Below are 21,473 nucleotides of genomic sequence, written 5' to 3'. Positions count from 1 at the left end.
TGAAATCTACATGTAATATGAAAAAACTGGTGATATTGCTGCCCACTTGTAAAAGGGTCCTATTAGTGATTAAATTTCTGGAAGGCAAATAGCCACTTAATTCCCATAGTTTTCACAAAATGTAACCTTGACTGTTACCAAAGAATAAATAAGCTGCCAAATTACTGCATTTCTCCATCTAAATGATTGACAAGGCTCATAATTCCTTTTGCTGAGGAAACTACTAGAGAAAGAATATTAGCTGCTTCTTGAATTAGCAGTAGAGGGCTTTTTTTAAAAAAAGCATTCTGGCACTTCTTTCTTTGGTGGCATTTATCATTTTTCTAGCTTCTTTTGTTGAGAGATCAGGGAATTCTACAGCCTTGTCCTGGAGGCTCCTTTCAGATTGCCTGGAGAATGTTCATTATTTTATCCTATATGTGATAAATCCTTCTACTGTGTTATCTTTGTTTGGAGTTACTCTCCTTGAGCCTTTCAAAGTTTAGCATTGTTTATATCCCCCTGATATCACAATCAATTATATATCCCTTCATGTGGCTGAATCTGCAACTGGACTGCTAATTCCATTGTTCCTTCTCTTGCTTTTTTTCCCCGGAGCTCTTTTTGACAGCTGCAGAGACAAGTGGTCCAATAGATTACAAATATCATTGAAACTTCTTATGATGTTGTCAACTAATAGATACCATGCAAGTCATGGGCAAATAATTTTTCTTTCAGAAATGAATTTTATGACTTACAGTCAGTGTACAAATTACACTTCAGCTGATTGTAGTTCTTTTTTTTAACCTCAGTTTATATACTACTAATTTTTAGATTAGTTTCACAGTAGAAAATTCCATTAGCAATTTTAAGCCATATTTGCATTCTTTCCTTTTATTCATATTAATAGGTATTTTTTAACTTAATAGTTGGTCTTATGGTGCCATATGACATTAGACAGGGATTTCAGTTATTGTAACAAATTGAGAACTATGCTTAGACTGATAGCACTATTATTTATTACATAATTTCTAAAACTAACTTTCTACCTAGTTCCCTACTTGCCAATGAGGATTAACAATAGCCTTTCCTATGTAAAATCAATAGGTATTGTTTGGATTTCTGCCTGAAGAAATTAACAAATACATGTCTCAGTAAAACAGAGGCAATGGAGGTTAGTGGTTAGAGTACAGGGTATAGAGTCATAGTCCCTAAGTTTAAATTCCAGCTCAGCTACTTATCTATATGACTTTGGGCAAGTTGCCTAATAAATTTTTTAAAGACTTTTATCTGTAAAATGAAAATTATAATACTACTAGATGATCACAGAGGTGTTGTGAACATTTTTTAAAATTTGCTACATGGGACTATCTTAGAGGATTCATGTCACAAAGTGAGTATTTGATAAAAGCTAACTATATTTATTTTTATTATTATAAATGTTCATGCAAGGTAGCTAGAGCTTGACATGCAAAGATACTATAAGGCTTAGTATTTCATAGCAAGTTCTGAACATTGATGTTGGCTACAATTATAAACCACAAGACAAATGTCACAAGAAAAGAGCTTTCCTTTTCCTTCTTCATGGTTTCCTCCAATTTGCTTATACAAGTGTTTATCAGTTTTGACAAATATGTTGCTAGTCCATATAAACTCTGTGAATAGAAAAATTCCATAGATTGCTATTCTAATTTCATGCTGGTATTATTTCTGATGGTTTTCTTTATTTAATTTTTAAGCATCTATTTAGGGTTCTGCAGCCAACTGCAACAAGTGTGTGGTAAGGTAGTGTTCCCCGCTACACCAACAAACAATGTTCAGGACACCACCATGGTATCCTACAATTTGATTCAATTCTAATGCTATCTACCTGGAGATAGCATCAGGTTCCACAGGTTAAATGTTCAATCCTACAAAACTGCCCTCCCCCTCCCCCGGCACTTCAGATGCCAGTTGCAAGTCCAGGTTATAACCTGTGCTTCTGACCAACTTCAGAGGCTTCAGAGGTTCTCATGACCCCCTCCTTGGGCTCAATTAATTTGCTAGTGCAGCTCACAGAACTCAGAGAAACATTGTACTTAACTATATAATGGGTTTCTTATAAAAGGATATAACACAGGAACAGCCAGATGGAAGAGATGCAAAGGCAATGTGTGGGGAAAAATCACAGAGTGTCCAGGCTCCCTCTCCAAATCTCCACCTGTTCACCAACCTCTCTGAACCCCATCCTTTGGGGTTTTTATGGAAGCTTCATTACATGGACATGATTGAGTAAATCACAGTCCATTGACAATTGATTCAATTTCCAGCCCCTCTGAAAATTCCAACTCTCTAATTATAGCTTGACAATCAGCCCCCATTTTTTGATGTGGTCCAAAATTCACCTAATTAACATGACAAAAAACACCTTTACTGCTGTTTTCACTTAGGAAATTCCAAGGATTTTTGGAGCTCTGTACCAGAAAAAGGGGATGAAGACCATATATATATATATATATATATATATATATATATATATATATATATATAAAATAAATCACAATATCACAGCATCCTAATATTATTGATAAGAAATATGAGCTAGAAACACTACAAAGCATTTACTACTTAAAAATTTCTAAGTAAAAAAGTAATAAAACTTTGTTTCAAATAAGGATCCAAAATATTTATGGTGAATTATCTGGAAACAATTCATCAAGTGTTTGGTACATATGCTTACATGAGTCAGAATCCCATACAGTTAGTTTTGTCAATTATGTATAAGCTTTGATATAAACTTTGAACATATGTTTTGATATAACTTTGAAGTTATTTAGTAAATGTTATATGATCTGTTACTGCAAAAAGATTGAATCTCATTCAATATTCTTGAAATATTCATTGGAATTTATATCTCAACCACCTTTAAAACTATGGTTTTAGTTATATAATGAGGGTATTTACCTCCACTAAACAATCATAAAAGTGGACATTCATAATAACTGCTTGCTGGCTACTTTCTTTTTAGATATTCTGCATGACATTGGAATGCTTTTGGGGGCAACTTATCTTGTGATTGCAAACCATTTGAACTACAAAATATATAGCAGTTTTTAATAATTAGAATAAAAGTTGTTTTAAAAAATTTATATGAAAACTACCTCTATAAACTTTTGTACAGCAATGGCATTTTTCCAAGTTCTGTTAGAGATTCCTTGGTTTTCAACAAGGACACAGTTCCTAAAGCATATATTCACTAGGCCTTTGCTTTGAGAATTCTTTAAATTAGTTTTATTAAAATAAAATAATAATTTTATCAATGCCAACTAGCACATTCATCCCTCTTCTATGGAGATATAGACTGTAGGAATTTAAATAATTTTGAGTATGATAAAGCATAACAAAATAACTTGTAACATTCAGGCAGAATTTGTTTACTGGAATTTATTTGTTATTCTGACAAACATTTTGATTGTTAATTAAATCCACAAAATAGAGTATATCATTACAGATTTAAATTAATAAATACCATATTTCAAAAAGACATGTGCACCCCAATGTTCATTGAAGCACTATTTATAATAGCCAGGTCATAGAAGCAACCTAAATGCCCATCGACAGACAAATGGATAAAGAAGATGTGGTACATATATACAATGGAATATTACTCAGCCATAAAAAGGAACAAAACTGGGTCATTTGTAGAGACGTGGATGAAACTAGAGACTGTCATACAGAGTGAAGTCAGTCAGAAAGAGAAAAAAATTATCATATATTAATGCATATATTGGAACCTAGAAAAATGGTACAGATGAACTGGTTTGCAGGGCAGAAATTGAGGCACAGATGTAGTGAACAAACATATGGATACCAAGGGGGGAAAGCGGTGGTGGGGGTTGTGGGGGTGGTATGATGAATTGAGAGATTTGGATTGACATATATACACTAATATGTATAATATGGATTATTAATAAGAACTTGCTGTATAAAAAATAAATAAAATAAAATTCAAAAATTCCAAAAAAAGAAACAATGCTAAAATATGTTACAACTTTAAAATAAAAGTAATCTTTGTAGTTACTTTCCTAATAAACATATAGTGAATTTGTAATAAATAAATAAATAAATACATGGTTGTGGCTCTTTGTGAGTTCTGTTATTTTCCAAAATGAGTAACGATTATTATTCTATTAAAGTTATATTGTATCCCAAGGGAGGAATAAATTACTTTTGGAATAAAAAATATATGGAATAGGTGTTGAATTGAGTAACATGAAATAGGATAATCCTACTCAACTAGCATATGTTATAGTATACATACAGGAAGTTTTTTTTAAGTCTCTTGAAATCTTAAAAAAGATTCACATAGTTTTAGGCAGAGTGTCACCTGGACTTGTATAATTCTTTATTTTTCATCTCAGTTTTTAAAGCAAGGCTTAATTCTTCTGTGAGACCTTTGTGAGAAGATGAGAATGACTAGAGTGTGGTGTATAGAGACATGAGTATGAAAATCACTGAAGTTCTCCAGGAGAGACTTCAAGATACAAACCAGAATGATAATTACAAGTGTTAATGAATAAATAGATGGAGATAAAGAAAGACTAGTGGATGATTTGCAGCTGAAGGCTTTTTATCATTTTGGTCATGAAATAAGAAGAGGAGAAATAGGCAAAAGTATATATTTGTGTGTGTATGCATATATATATATAATTTATAATTTTATAGGTCTCTTTTTTTCATGAAAACCATTGCACTTTCCCTTTTGCCTTAACAGCTAATATTATGACTGTAGTTTCCTCCCCTTTCTACCTCTTCACCAGTCCAATTGTTATGGTCACCAAGGTAATCTAAAATATGACTCATAACAAAACAGAACTGAAAAATTATGAGCCTTAGAAGAGCATAAAATCGTCATTTTATAGGACAAGAAAAATCACTGTAAAGAAAGTTCTAAAATAGAGCTAAGACAAATGTTACACTGACACAAGTCAGAGAAATAGGAGGAAGACAAGAAATCAAGTTCAGTCAGAACACCTAAGAGAAGAAAGGATAGAGATAAACGACATGTAGGGAGAATTTTCCCCTCAGGAAACCTAGTCTTCCGGTAAGAGTTATATATATATATATATATATATATATATTCTTTTTTTCTTTTTCTTTACAAGATTAACAATTCCTATTATAACTCCAGGGCCTAAAAATAAACATCATCCAAAACATCTTAATAAAAAATGATTTGGTGTCAAAAAGTAAAGAAGTAACTGTAAAAACCTTACTGTTACAAAACTGTAGTTATAAAACAACTGTAGATATAAAACTACATATATAATATATAATTTTATTGTTAAAATAATTCATGAATTTGAATAAATTATTCAATATTGGTCAATCTTAAAATATGCTAAAACATGAAATATTAAGGTAATCAGCACATAATTTTTTTACCATTATATATAGTCACATATTGTTAGATTTAGCAATATTTTTTATTTCCTTTCACCATTTGGCAAATGTATTAAGCATAATGTCCAATTTAATTCACTTCTAGATATTTCTCTGTAATGTGATACAGAAAAAAATGTTTTTGTGTTTCTGTACTTTGTAAAACCTGAAGACCAATTCGTTTTTGAAATACACTCTAATAAATACAAGATCTTCTGAATATTATTTTTCTTTAAGTGATGGGTATACTTTTAAAGTAAAGGTAATTTTGAAAAAGTTACAATTTATTTAAAGCTGATAAAGTTTAGAATCGTGCTTCAAAAAGTGAATAAAATAATAGGGGTCAAGAAATCCTTAAATCTTGATACAGGTATTAAAATTAACCATATTATCATCATATTTTCAACTGTCCAGTTCTGAAACTGGATGTTACTAGGATTTTTCACAAGCTACTACACTTCACTTTCTTAATTACTAGAAAAGGCTCTAGACCACATAAATGTAGAACTGGCTCTAAAATTTTAAGTCACCGTATAATTATGTCTATAAGTAGATACAAACTAACATAAAAATAGTCATAATATCACACATCAAGGTGACTGCACATTCTTTCTAAACATATATTAGCTTTTGATTAACTTTGTTTCCAGACAGTGATAGAAATAATATATCCTTACATTGTCATTATTAGCTTAAATGAAATAATTTTGTTGTATCTTTCTGCTTTATAGTAAAAAAGTCTTTTTCAAATGTCTTCGCACCTATTATTACAATCTAAACTTTCTGAAACAACTTTACTATATAAAATTACTAAGTCTTTCAAAGGATGGAGATTCAATTGCTAGCTTAACAAAACAAATGCATTTAGAATGTAAATAAACTGGAAATACTTGTGGAAATAACCAGGGTAACATCTTTCGCATATATTATGTACTAAGATACAAATTTTGAGTTTTCAATAATTTAAAAAATATTGGTATAAATATACAGAGAATTTAATTACCAAGCTAAAAGTTAGAGAATTCATCCACAACAGATCTCTGCACTTCTCTTGTTTCATTCTTTTTTCTCTACTATAATGCATTTCTGGTTCTCTTCTGCATATCCAAATCCTACATGTCTCAATGGCAAAATATCAGAACTCACCTGCTTCAAGAATTTTAAACTGGCTAAGCATATTTCAAATAATTCTATTTCATCCTGTATCTGCTTTATGTTCCTATTAAAAATTCTCAATAGAGCTTTCCCCAAATATTTATAAATTTTATATGCATTGATTACTTGGGTTTTATTTTTATATTCTTTAGATATATATATATATATGTATATAAAATCTTCTTGAGCAATTTTTTGAAGGCTAATAAGATGTCTTCTGTCTTCATTTGATTATTCATTATGCCTAGCATAATGTCATATACACAAAAAGTATTCAGTAAATAGTCTACATTTTTCCTGAAAGAAAATAATGAAAATAGTAAAACAGTTCTACCACTTTACTCTCAAGTATTGTTAAACAATTTGATGTATTAAATTGTGAGCTTTAACTATTTTCTGAAAAGAAATGTTGTTCAACTAAATCCAAAAGTATTGAAAATGCTCCTTAGCAAAATCCACAGAATGTACAACACCAAAAATGAATCCTAATGTAAACTGTGGACTTTGGGTAATAATGATGTGTCAATGTAGGTTTGGGGGGTGTAAAAATGTACGACTCTGTGTGTTTGTGGTGGGGAATGCTGTACCCCTGTGGGGCAGGTGTATATGGGAACTCTGTATTTTATGCATAATTTTTCTGTGAATCTAAAACTGCTCTAAAAATTTAGTTTCTTAAAAATTGTTATCTAATAATTATAGACATTATCACTATGATAACAATTATAGCTAAACTAATTGAAAAGTTGTAAAAATAAAAATTAATCTCATATAATTATTTCCCGATAAATAGTAATTGGAGACCTCTTAATGAGATCTCTTAAATTTAGCTATTAATAAAATTAAATAACAATTTAAATGCATTTAAAGAATTTCTATGTGGAAGATATTTGACCAGTATAAATACTGAAGTAAAAATTTTGCTCTATATTTGCTTAAATGTAAAGAAACATCTTGTATTGATTAATGCCATTCACATATAGGAAGTTTCTTGTTAGTATGAAAAAAGTTCAAATAAAAACTGAAAGAGTGTTGAAGCTTAAAATGTGAATTAGAAAGTTAGATATGAAAATGTTCACAATGAAGAAGTATTAAGCATAGTATTATTTCTGAGTTCCATGTAAAAATATGATTTCCACACACTCTTCCCATTGTAATATTGAACTTATTCTTACAGTTAAATCTTAACCAATTTGAGAAAAAAAGACTGTAATATAAATTCAAAATTTTATATAAAACTTACATGCTTTGTGAAATTTTTGTTTCACGTCATGAATAGTAGATTTTTGTGTCACCTGAAAAATAAAATAGAATTATAAGGAAAAAGTGATCATTTGTTTGCTACATATTTGTTTAAGAAGAAAACATAATTTAATATATTCAAAATATAAAATAAGTACAAAATAGTCAGCTTGTTTTGCTTAGCTCTTTAGGCTCTACTGCTTTGACAACCTTGAAATTTTTCATCAATATAGCTTTTTCCAAAATTTTTATACTTGTATAGAATAATAATAGTGTAATTATGTGAGTTCATCCAAATTTTTATCTCAAAATATATTTTTGAATTTTCTCTGCCTATAATATTAAATTTCTGGTTTCTAAATTGATGAGACTATTAATTAAAAGTATGAGTAAATGCAAAAAGAGAAAAAATATATAGTAAAAGAGTTTATCAGAGGAGGCCAGGGATATAAAATTGATTTACATGGTCAAAAGAGGGAAATGTTTACTTCAAAATATTATAAGAAAAAAAATATATCCTATCTAAGACCTGTAGTTAGTTATGTTTTTAAAACTTCCATCCAAAAATATAATAGGTCTATCAAAAATCTATGTTAGATACATTTTGTTTGGAATCTTTAAGTATATTATTTTTATTTGATCCTAATCTACTAAAATTACCTTTTTCTAATGTTAGAAAACTGAATAAGGGAAAAATGTTTCTTCATCTAAATAGGAAAATTCATGAGAATAAGAGTTTTATCCAAACACCTCAAGCCATCACAGTACTTTTTGACTTTCTGATTTTGTTCATATCAAACTTGCAAACTGAAATTCCTCTCTGCCTCTGATTCTTCGCTGGCTTATGAAAAACCCAACAATCCTTCAAAGTCTACATCAAAGACATTTTCATGATCATGCAAGTCAAATTTATTTCCTTTCTCTAAACATGTATAGAATACTGCATACATTATTTTGTTTTTTGCTACACTAAAAATCTTCTTATGAATACTTTGGAGGACAAAATGAAAAAAAAAAGTGCATAAAGGGACGCCACATAATAATACTCCAGGCAGTTCTTATTAACATTATTATATTATATTTAATATTGTATTATATATCAAAAGCATTATGATGAATACATTTCTTTTACTATATTCCACTCCCTCCCATAACCAAGTGTATGATATACCATTCAGAACTTTTTTCTTATTTTTTCTATGTATATAGTTTACTAACAAGAAAGTTCTAAGATTTGGGCACTGAAAAATGATATTAATTTCCATTTATGTTATGCTTTAAATAACAAAAGAACCCTAAATGATTCTGTTACTATGAAATTTTAAATTGTTCATAGCACTGTCTTTTTCTGGAAGATGTTAGGAAATATTTGAAAAAGTTTTTAGAGAGGATAATATATATTTATTTGCTTGAACATGTCATATTTCATTTTAATTTTGATTATTGCATTTGATATTTGAATTATATTTTTAAAAGGGGATGATTTGTTTTAACAACGTTCATTGCTTTATCTCACTGTTACTTAATCACGAAGCACTATTATATGTTGTGTCCTCTGACAGGGATGCCTAAAATCCACGTGCTATCTCTAGAGTAACAAATACCAGTCCATCAGTCTTTTCAAGGGCCATCTAATTTTTAAAAAAATAATAATTTTCATGATTAACAACTCCTCTGTTAGGATTTGCTATATGCTTAGCTTCCACTTTATGAGGGCACATAATCTTGTGCTTATGCGCTGGCGGTTCCAACAATCTATCAGGTCCTTGAAAACAATGATTTGGTGTATTGCAGTTTGTGTTTCAACATGTAGCAAACCATATAACATATAAGGAAGTGTTAAGTCACTTTTGTTGAAGTCAAAAATAAAGCTGTGAATGCAAAGTCACATGAAAACAGAAGCTCCTTGATCTGACATGAAGTGTTTCACAAGTAGATTACTATAGAAAAGCTGTATGCTTTTTTCCCAAACCAGCATACATTAATTGACAATCTTCTAATTTACATAGGCATATTTTTTTCTGAATTTACAAACTTTCAAGACTAAGTTCTCCTGGAAATACCTACATGTGGGAAGTGGGTTGTTATTAAAAGCTTTCTTACAAAGTTTTAAATTTATTTTTTATTTTTTAAAATTACCTTGGACTTTCACTTGTTAAAATGTTGATTTTGCATAAATCTTTGAGAACTGACCTTTCTGGAGCAATTTTAGACAAATACAGCAGAAAAGAATATAATTAACCATTAAATGATTCAGACAGTGTTGCTCAATTAGCCACAAGACTATGCTTGATCAACTCTTTCAGTACTTTAGCTGTACTCAGAGCACAAAGAAAGGAAAAGATGATAATTAACAGAGCATATAGGACTTTCTGATTATTAATTAATGACTCTGTAGCTTCATCAGGAAGTTTATTCGTAATAACTTCTACTTTTTAGCCAGTTTTACCTCTTAAAAAGGACAAACTATCATTACAATAATGTATTCACTTTTATAAATCACCATTAATTGTGCAGATGGAAGAAATACGTATTCTGTCATCTGAAATCCTGAAATTCTGTTCATTGTTTCCTTCTAATTAGAGGAAATTAATCTTAAAATGTTAAGTATACAAGGTAAATGATGTTTGAAACAGAAATTTACCTCTGAATTTCAACTGACCATAGTTGAATTTTGGGTCATCAATACTTTATTCAACATTTAAGTTGATAGACTTAGAAAAAGCTTTTCACATTCAAGTGAAGTTTAGGATTTGCTTGAATTTGCTCCTGTGAAGATACTGCAGTATTTCACAAAAAACTTTTTTTTTGCACTATTACTAATTTTAAAAACTATATTTTAGCCACTTTCTCAGGAACTCCTTAAAATGAACAGGTATCTCCAGAATACTGTTTATCCTGCTTAGAGAAATGAACATTATGGTAACGAAAAATAACAACTTGAAATTTGTTTGACAGAATAATTGTAAAGTGCAAACCAAAAATTGTTAATGAACTTTGTAAAAAAATGTCTTTACTAAAGACACAGAGAGAATATATAGTATACATAAAACAAAAAGTCACATAGAATATATAGTTGCATATACATTACTCAGAATAGACAGGAAGTTTTCTGAGTAAAAATATTTTACTAGTGAATAACCTTCAGATTATAACTAAGATACAAATAAGCAATCTATATGAAAACATTCTTATAAATTCAGAACATGTTTGGTATTTTATAGAATATCGAGAATTTTTGCTATGAAATAAATTGACATGATACTATAGATATGCAGAAATATCAGTTTTAATAAGGTTTAAACATTTTAAATTTAACTGGATTTCATTTACTATTTAAGAAATTCGATAATTGTTTTTTAGCCTATCAATTTTACTTCTTTACATACTACACTGGATTATTTAAAATGAGTTTTTGTTATGTCAAAGTAATATATGTATGTATATACACATATTTTTCAATTTTTAGTATCATAACAAATGATTCTTTATATGTTGCAATAATGCATTTGGTCAATTCATTTTTAATTCAAAAAGAAAATAAACATTAATAAATTCTTTAAAATTTTCACCATAGAAATTTTCAAAAATATATTCTTCTGAAACAATATGCTTTTTTTTTTAAAGACCCTTTATTATTATTCTCAAGTTTCATAACTGGAAAAAATCTATTTGCACATTGTTTTAATATAACATTACCCTGATGATATTGATTTTATTTATTTATTTAATTTTTAAAACAGCTTTATTGGAGTATAGATGCTTTACAATGTTGTGTTAGTTTCTTCTGTATAACAAAGTGAATCAGCTATATGTATACATATATCCCCATATCCCTTCCCTCTTGCATCTCCCTCCCACCCTCCCTATCCCACCCCCCTAGGTTGTCACAAAGCACCGAGTTGATCTCCCTGTACTATGCAGCTGCTTCTCACTAGCTTGAATAATAAGCTTTTAAGTAAATACTTTACTCCCCAGTAAATTATGTGTAAATATAAATTTTATTTAGGAGTATAGCCTAGATATTATTTATTTTCTTATTACATATACATATTTACCATATAAATATTATAAATATGAGTAGAGGGAAAATATGGTGAAAAATATGACTGAATATCTGATTTTATATATATAATTTTTGTATAGTTATTATATTATTTCAACATTGCAGACATAAATAAAATCTCAGTAACCACTCTAAAACTAATATTTAATTTTTATAATCCTTCAATAAAATTAAATGTCCTTTAGTGATTAGAATATTTATTTATAGTATTTATTGCAAAGCCATTTCATTTTTATTCAATATGAAAATTGTAGTCTTTATATATTATGTATTGAATAAATGGTTATTTATATACACTTGTTTTCTGTCTTATAATTTGAAATTCTAACATATGGAAGATATATGAAAGAAAATTTAATATTGCAACTAGAGTTTGATACCCTATCAAAATAAAGAAAAAAAATGTTTTATTAAAGTAGAAAATAATTCTGGTTTTATAGAACACACAGTTTTCCATGGTGAATAGTCTTTCTGGAATATTTTTTAGGATGTATGATTTATAAACTAGGTGAGAATGTTTTAGGAGTAGAGAGGATCATGAAGACCCCAGAATTAAAAGCATATATTTAAGAATAAAATAAAGCCTGGTGAAATTAATGTGTATGATTACTTTTTAGATGACTTTGATTATGCTTTCCTATTGCAGGTTTGTGAGGTCAAGAAAATAATCCTTACATTCAAGAAAGTTTAGACTTAACATGATATTACTGAAATAAGGAAGCTCAAATCCAATTTAAATGAAGTGGTTTCTGTATAAGTACTGAAGGACTATTTCAAATAAAATAGTATTACCTATGGGCAAACTAATAAGTAATCATTAAGAAAACAATCTGTTAAAAACACTATGATCAGTTTTACTTTTTCTCTTCCAATTTTATTCCTTTTATTTCTTTTTCGTCTCTGATTGCCATGACTAGGACTTCCAAAATTATGTTAAATTATAGTGGCAAGAGTGGACATCCTTGTCTTGTTTCTGATCTTAGAAGAAATGCTTTCAGTTTTTCACCATTGAGAATGATGTTTGCTGTGGGTTTGTCGTATATAGTCTTTATTATGTTGACGTAGTTTCCCTCTATGCCCACTTACTGGAGAGTTTTTATCATAAATTGGTGTTGAATTTTGTCAAAAGCTTTTTCTGCATCTATTGAGATGATCATGTGGCTTTTATTCTTCAATTTCTTAATATGGTGTATCACATTGATTGAGTTGTGTATACTGAAGAATCCTTGCATCCCTGGGATAAATCCCACTTGATCATAGTCATGGTGTATGATCATTTTCATGGTTGTTGGATTCTGTATGCTAGTATTTTGTTGAGGATTTTTGCACCTATATTCATCAGTGATATTGGTCTGTAATTTTCTTTTTTTGTAGTACCTTTGTCTGGTTTTGGTATCAGGGTGATGGTTGCCTCATAGTATGAGTTTGGGAGAGTTCCTCCCTCTGCAATTTTTTTGAAGAGTTTGAGAGGGATGGGTGTTAGCCCTTCTCAAAGGGTTTGATAGAATTTGCCTGTGAAGTCATCTGGTCCTGGACTTTTGTTTGTTGGAAGATTTTTAATCACAGCTTCAATTTCATTACTTGTGATTGGTCTGTTCATATTTTCTATTTCTTCCTGGTTCAGTCTTGGAAGGTTATACCTTTATAAGAATTTGTCCATTTCTTCCAGGTTGTCCATTTTATTGGCATAGAGTTGCTTGTAGTAGTCTCTTATGATGCTTTGTATTTCTGTGGTGTCCGTTGTAATGTCTCCTTTTTCATTTCTGATTTTATTGATTTGAGTCCTCTCCCTCTTTTTCTTGATGAGTCTGGCTAAAGGTTTATCAATTTTTTTATCTTCTCAAAGAACCAGCTTTTAGTTTTATCGATCTTTCCTCCTGTTTTCTTTGTTTCTATTTCATTTATTTCAGCTGTGATCTTTATGATTTCTTTCCTTCTGCTAACTTTGGGTTTTGTTTGTTCTTCTTTCTCTAGTTCCTTTAGGTGTAAGGTTAGATTTTTTATTTGAGATTTTTCTTGTTTTTGAGGTAGGCTTGTATAGCTATAAACTTCCCGGTTAGAACTGCTTTTGCTGCATCCCATAGGTTTTGGATCATCGTGTTTTCATTGTAATTTGTCTCTTAGTATTTTATGATTTCCTCTTTGATTTCTTCAGTGATCTCTTGGTTATTTAGTAACGTATTGTTTAGCCTCCATGTTTTTGTGTTTTTTATGTTTTTTTCCCCTGTAATTGGTTTCTAATCTCATAGTGTTGTGGTCAGAAAAGATGCTTGATATGATTTCAATTTTCTTACATTTAGCAAGGTTTGATTTGTGACCCAGGATGTAAGGTATCCTGGAAAATGTTCCATGTGCACTTGAAAAGAAAGTGTAATCTGCTGTCTTTGGGTGGAATGTCCTATAAATATCAATTAAATCTATCTGGTCTATTTTGCCATTTAAAGCTTGTGTTTCCTTATTAATTTTCCATCTGGATGATCTGTCCATTGGTGTAAGTGAGGTGTTAAAGTCCATCACTATTATTGTGTTACTGTTGATTTCCTCTTTTATAGCTGTTAATAGTTGCCTTATGTATTGAGGTGCTGCTATGATGGGTGCATATATATTTATAATTGTTATATCTTCTTCTTGGTTCTATCTCTTGATCATTATGTAGTGTCTTTTCTTGTTTCTGGATGACATGATACTATACATAAAGAATTCTAAAGATGTCACCAGAAAACTACTAGAGCTAAATCAATAAATTTGGTAAAGTTGCAGGATACAAAATTAATGCACAGAAATCTCTTGCATTCCTATACACTAATGATGAAAAATATGAAAGAGAAATTAAAGAAACACTCCCATTTACCACTGCAACAAAAAGAATAAAATACCAAGGAATAAACCTACCTAGGGAGAAAAAAGACCTGTTTGCAGAAAACTATAAGACACTTATGAAAGAAATTTAAGATGATACCAACAGGTGGAGAGATATACCATGTTCTTGGATTGGAAGAATCAATATTGTGAAAATGACTATACTACCCAAAGCAATCTACAGATTCAATGCAATCCCTATCAGATTACCAGTGGCATTCTTTACAGAACTAAAACAAAATATCTTAAAATTTGTATGGAGACACAAAAGACCCCAAATAGCCAAAGCAGTCTTGAGGGAAAAAAACGGAGCTGGAGGAATCAGACTCTGTGCCTTCAAACTATACTACAATGCTACAATAATCAAGACAATATGGTACTGGCAGAGAAACAGAAATATAGATCAATGGAACAGGATAGAAAGCTCAGAGATAAACCCATGCACCTATGGTCAACTAATCTATGACAAAGGAGGCAAGGATATACAATGGAGAAAAGACAGTCTCTTCAATAAGTAGGGCTGGGAAAACTGGACAGCTACATGTAAAAGAATGAAATTAGAACACTCCCTAACACCATACACAAAAATAAACTCAAAATGGATTACAGACCTAAATGTAAGTCTGGACACTATACAACTCTCAGAGGAAAACATAGGAAGAACACTCCTTGACATAAATCACAGCAAGAGCTTTTTTGATCCACCTCTTAGAGTAATGGAAATAAAAACAAAAATAAACAAATGGGACCTAATAAAACTTAAAAGCTCTTATGAAGCAAAGGAAACTGTAAACAAGATGAAAATACATCCCTCAGAATGGGAGAAAATATTTGCAAATGAACCAATAAACAAAGGATTAATCTCCAAAATATATAAACAGCTCAAGCAGCTCAATATTAAAAAACAAACAACCCAATCAAAAAATAGGCAGAAGACATAAATAGACATTTCTCCATAAAAGACATACAGATGGGCAAAAAGCACATGAAAACCTGCTCAACATCACTAATTATTAGAGAAACGCAAATCAAAACTACAATTAGGTATCATTTCACACCAATTAGAATGGGCATCATCAGAAAAACTACAATAAACAAATGCTAGAGAGGGTGTGGAGCAAAGGGAACTCTCTTGTACTGTTGGTGGGAATGTAAATTGATACAGCCACTATGGAGAACAGCATGGAGGTTCCTTAAAAAACTATAAATAGAATTACCATATGACCCAGCAATCTCACTACTGAGCATATACCTTGCAAAAACCATAATTCAAAAAGAGTCATGTACCACAATGGTCGTTAAAGCATCATTTACAATAGCCAGGACATGGAAACAACTTAAATGCCCATCAACAGATGAATGGATAAAGAAGATGTGGTACATATATACAATGGAATATTACTCAGCCATAAAAAGGAATGAAATTGGGTCATTTGTAGAGACATGGATGGATATAGAGACTGTCATACAGAGTGGCATATGTCAGAAAGAGAAAAACAAATATTGTATATTAACAACATATATGTGGAACCTAGAAAAATGGTATAGATGAACCAGTTTGCAGGGCAGAAGTAGAACACAGATGTAGAGATCAAATGTATGGACACCAAGGGTGGAAATCAGTGGTGGTGGTGGTGGTGGTGTGATGAATTGTGAGATTGGGATTGACATAGATACACTACTATGTATAAAATAGATAACTAGTAAGAAAAAATATATATATTTATTCAAACCAAAGTACAATTATGACAAACTTTTTGATAGCAACAGTAATTAAGTTCTGTAATATGTCAGCTTAAATATAATTCCCAAGACCCTTAGTTAACTTTAAAATCTAGTATGAATGATAAGTATAATTTTCGATATCTGGGTATTTTCTAAGTAATATATGAGGCTCAAACATTTGTCATGAGGTGTAGTCTATATCTACCTTTGCTTCTTATTTTTATATGTCATGAAATAGGTAGATATTTGTGTCAGTCAAATTGCCACTAAGAAAGTATAAAAGGTATGTTTGGGCTTCCCTGGTGGCGCAGTGGTTGAGAATCTGCCTACCAATGCAGGGCACACAGGTTCGTGCCCCGGTTCGGGAAGATCCCACATGCCGTTGGAGCGGCTGGGCCCGTGAGCCATGGCCACTGAGCCTGTGCGTCCAGAGCCTGTGCTCTGCAACAGGCTGGAGAGGCTACAACAGTGAGAGGCCCGTGTACCACACACACACACACACACACACACACACACACATGGTATGTTTGTAGCAGTGGGGGTTATTTCATGTGTTCTTATAAACTCTTTTGGTTTGTGTGAAACTGTGATTTATATTAAGAAATACATATTTTGTCTTCCTCGTGTTTCTGGCTCTAAAACCCTTGGAACTTCCTAAGTGATGAGAGTAATAAAGGTGCCTTTTGTTATGTTAAAAAGAAAAAAACAAACAAAAAAAACCCTGTAGTGATCAAATGACAATCATATATCTTTCCAAATAGTCACACATATTTTTACATGAAAATTAACTATATGAAGAAAATAGTTAAAAACTGAATAATATTCTACTATCTATTGATTAATCATTCAGCTTCATAATCATAGGGAAAAGACAATGTATCTATGCATAATCCAAATTAATTTATATTCATTTCTTTGAAAAAGGTGATTTTTCCATAAAATTTTTTTCCATAATTTTTTTCCAAAAAAATTCTACATCAATAATACTGTTCATCAAAATATAAATGCAGATAAAGGGGAAATAAAATGTCCATGTGATATATTTTAAGTCTAGTTTGAATTTTCTTAATTGCAGTCTGTAAAATGTTTAAGGGACATTTTTAAGTGATATAATTGCCTGATGATAATCAGAATAAAAAGTCTTGGAAGAAGTAAGGATTTATATTACATTGAAAAATTATTGCTTAAAACATAATTGGTTTCTATTTGTTGATTTGTGGTGACAATGGCAAGAACATTTACCAAAGTTGCTTTGCTTTTAGTTGTAAATGGAAAAGGTGATGTTTATGAATACTTCAATTATAAGTGCCATGAAATATATTTTGAATAAAGGCTCAAATATAGTGAAAATAACAATGAAGGTGATAAGTAATAATGGGCTCAGTATTAGTAGTATGTATCAATCTGTTTTGCATATATGTACATATGTATATACTATTTATTAGTAATAAAAGTATACATTATTCTATACTATTGTGGTGATTGTAAAATTGGCCACAATATTTTGCAGATCCTCCCATCAAGAAGTAGAGTTTGTTTCCCTGGATGTTACATTTAAACTAGCCTTATGATTTGATTTAACCAAAAGCATGTGTTTAAAGTGAGGCTGTGCAAGTCATGAATCTAAGATTCGACAGGCCATGTATTTCTATTCTTTCTGCTAACACCCTCACATAAAGAAGCCCGAGTTAGCTTCCCCAGTGATGACAGACACATGGCCCTGTTGCACCCTTTCCTAGAGCTCACTCCCAGATCAATCACCCAGCTACCTGGCAGCTGGCTTGAGCCCAGCAGACATCAGCAGATCTGCTGAACAACTATAGGCTAAATCACCAAATAACAGAATAATGAGATAAATAAATGGCCTTTGTTTTAAGTTGCTAAGTTTTCTAGTATTTTCTCTCAAGTGATAAAGAACTATTAAAAACATTAATCATGTAAGGAGGACAAGGAAAATAAATTTATCACTCAATTATTTCATTGTACAGATTACAAACAAATTCAGAAGGGTGATGTTTACTTTTTAAAAATGTACATCAGGTTTGTAAATCACCTACGATGTTAACTGTTGTGTAATTAATTTTTGGCTTTTTTTCTGCTGACGATGTTAGAGATATGTCAATTAACTTTTAAAAAATACACTCAAATGTCAAATTCTGTATGCAAAAATGAAACTAACATAGTACCACTGTGAAATATGTCATATGTTTAGTTTTATAATAAATCTGAAACTATTCATGACTCCATAAATATTTAACCTTAATATTCAAGATACCTAGTATTTGCTTTTGAAAGATGCACAATGCAGTTAAGCTGAATTTCAGCAAAAAACAAAACAACACAAAACAAAAATCATTAACAAAAATATAGCCACAATTTTATACTGCATAAGATCTTAAAACGTGAGGTTTTTTTTTTTCCCATGGTGATTCAAGGAAATCCACAGCTTAAGAGTTATAATATCTCTTGGGAAAATAATTATTAAGGGTGGCCAGTTTTCTAGAAATGTAGGATTTTACCTACCTCTTTATGCATCAAATATTTAAATCCATCCATTTTGAATAATTTTCTTCCTAAAATATATTATATTTTTTGCCCTATCAAAAGAAGGATAATTTTAATGGTTCTTAGAAACAACATCTGTGGCATATTAGTTATTTTAACAAATATTTGTTCTATTCATCATTTCCACTTCTCTAGAAAGTGATGCTGGTTGTGTTGGACTTGGCTCTTTGGCTTGCTTTGTACAATGGAATGTGGAAAGATGAGGCAATGTCAATTTCAAGCCTTGGGTCCTAAAAGGCATTATGAGCTTTCACATGACCATCTGGGAGCTACTGAATTCTACCATGACAAGTACATGTTCTGGAAGCTGGCTCTCATTTCTTAACTTTTCCCTTCATTCTCTTGCTACAGTGTCACTTCTCTTTTTTGCTTATAAACCAGGCATCCAATATTGTTTCCACTAAGTAAATCAGTGAGTAAAATTTGAATGAGAAATTGGAGCTCCATATATGATTAAAGTGAATGAAGTTTGGAATATGAATTTTGGAATAAATAACTTCATTGCAAAGAGTCTGCTTACTCTGGTAGATTTATAATTGCTCAAAATACTTGTTATCCTTCCCAGGGCAGGCCTTCTAGAGGGAATAATTGGTATCTCTACCATGTTGAACTCAGCCCTGACACTTGACCAGTGAAATATGAGAGGAAAACAAATGTTTAATGTCCAAGCAGAAGCTTTACAAGCCAGAGTGTGGCTCACCAACAGCCATGGACTGAATGTTTGTGTGTCCCAAAATCCAAATGCTGAAATCCTAACCCACAATGTTATGTTATTAGGAGCTGGGGGTCTTTGGGAGGTAATTATGTCATGAGGGTGGAGCTTTCATGATGGAGTTAGTGTCCTTACGAAAGAAACTCCACAGAGTGTTTAGTCTTCTAAATAACATAAGAGAATGACAGTCTGCAACCCAAAAGGGGATCCTAACCAGAACCTGACCATGCTGGCACCCTGATCTTGGACTTCGAGCCTCCAGAACTGAGAAGTAAATTTCTGTTGTTTAAAAGCCACCCCATCTATGTCACTTTTTATAGCAGTCAAAACTAAGATGCCTCCTCTCTGTTCACTCTGCTTGGAAACTGACATGATAATGACAATGACAAGAGCTGCTTCATCAACCTGGTTACAGAACAGACAGCTCAGAGCACAGCCACAGCTCATTCACATTGACATGCCATGAGTGAGAAGTAAACCTTTGTTATTGTCCATCATTGATTATTTGGAGTCATTGCTTAATCTAGAATGAAAGTCACTCTTACTTGTTTTATAAAATAAATTTCCCGTGTTCAAAAATTCGTGGGACTTTTTTTAGATAACTAGATTAAACCTATTGATGTGGAAGGACCCCATATCTTATAATCTTGATAGATAGATTTAAAATGACTTCCAAAACATCAGAGATTGCTTCAAATTTTGAAGTGACGGTCATAAACTTCTTTTAAGCTACTTCAAGATTTATGTTACAGTTTGAACGTGAAATGAGTTTCAAGCAAAAGTAATTAGGGATGAAAACCAACTTTAGAAAGTTTATATTATTAATTAATTGTTTGACATCAAACCACAGAGATAGATGTTACAATTATTTCTGTATCACTGGCTCACTGCCCTCATAAATGCTACTACAAAGTGCCAGCCACTGAAAGTGATTGCATTACTTTTCAAATTTCACTGTGTATTGCATGTTCATGGACAAATTCATCAACAATTAAACAAATTTGGAGTATATTTCATCTTAGAACAATGAAAAATTTATTATTTAATATGCCTGAAAATCTAAAAAATGTTTGATGATTAAGTGAGCCATGAAGCTTCACTACCTTCATTACATCATTTTACATTACATCCTGGGTAAAAATAAGACATGCTTTATCTGTAAAGCTGCTCTAATGCATTCTCATGACTTTGACTGCCGTATATTTTCATACCCTCAGGTGTATATCTCCAGCACTAACTTGTTTTCATATCTGCAAACTTATATATACAACTGGATATTTGATACATTTACATGGATATCTGACAGTGATCACAAATTTAAACATCCAGAACTGAAAGCTATGTGGGTTAAGCCAAGAACTGTTTCTATTCTATTAATGACACTAATATTCAAAGAGTTTTTCAAACTAAGATCTTTTTTATAAACCATGAATTTTCAACTTCATTATCTGAGAAATTTCAGAGTTCTATTGATCCAACCTCCTATATTTAGAATCATGCCCCTTCTGCTGCCTATTTTATTCAATATCTCCTACTAGAAATACACTAAGTACTCATTAAACATTCACTGAAGTAACTAATATCCAGTAAATAGGTGGAGTATCTAAAATAGTCAATTTATTGAATTATCTTCTTTGTATAATAAGATATTTTATTAACCTGCTCTACAGTTTTCTGTATGTGTTTATTAAAATATTTTATTTAAAATTTGTTCAGGTTTATTGAGGTAAAATTAAAAATTAAATGATAAGA

The 21,473-nt window shown here is 31.0% G+C and overlaps 1 protein-coding gene across 4 annotated transcripts in view; it reads right to left on the bottom strand.

Moving 5' to 3' along the window:
- TECRL (trans-2,3-enoyl-CoA reductase like) overlaps positions 1 to 21,473 on the bottom strand; it is a 105,643-nt gene that overhangs the window by 71,169 nt on the left and 13,001 nt on the right. For all 4 annotated transcript variants that reach the window (XR_010841013.1, XM_059066331.2, XM_067035731.1 and 1 more), the window contains one exon: positions 7,796 to 7,847. Coding sequence is in view for 3 of the 4 variants with exons in the window: in XM_059066331.2 (XP_058922314.1) it covers positions 7,796 to 7,847 (52 nt within the window). In the remaining variant the exon portion in view is untranslated. The remainder of the gene's footprint in view (positions 1 to 7,795; positions 7,848 to 21,473) is intronic.

The sequence above is a fragment of the Kogia breviceps genome, chromosome 6 (assembly GCF_026419965.1).
Source record: "Kogia breviceps isolate mKogBre1 chromosome 6, mKogBre1 haplotype 1, whole genome shotgun sequence".
Lineage (NCBI taxonomy): Eukaryota > Metazoa > Chordata > Mammalia > Artiodactyla > Physeteridae > Kogia > Kogia breviceps.
This window is presented reverse-complemented; position numbering and strand designations above follow the sequence as displayed.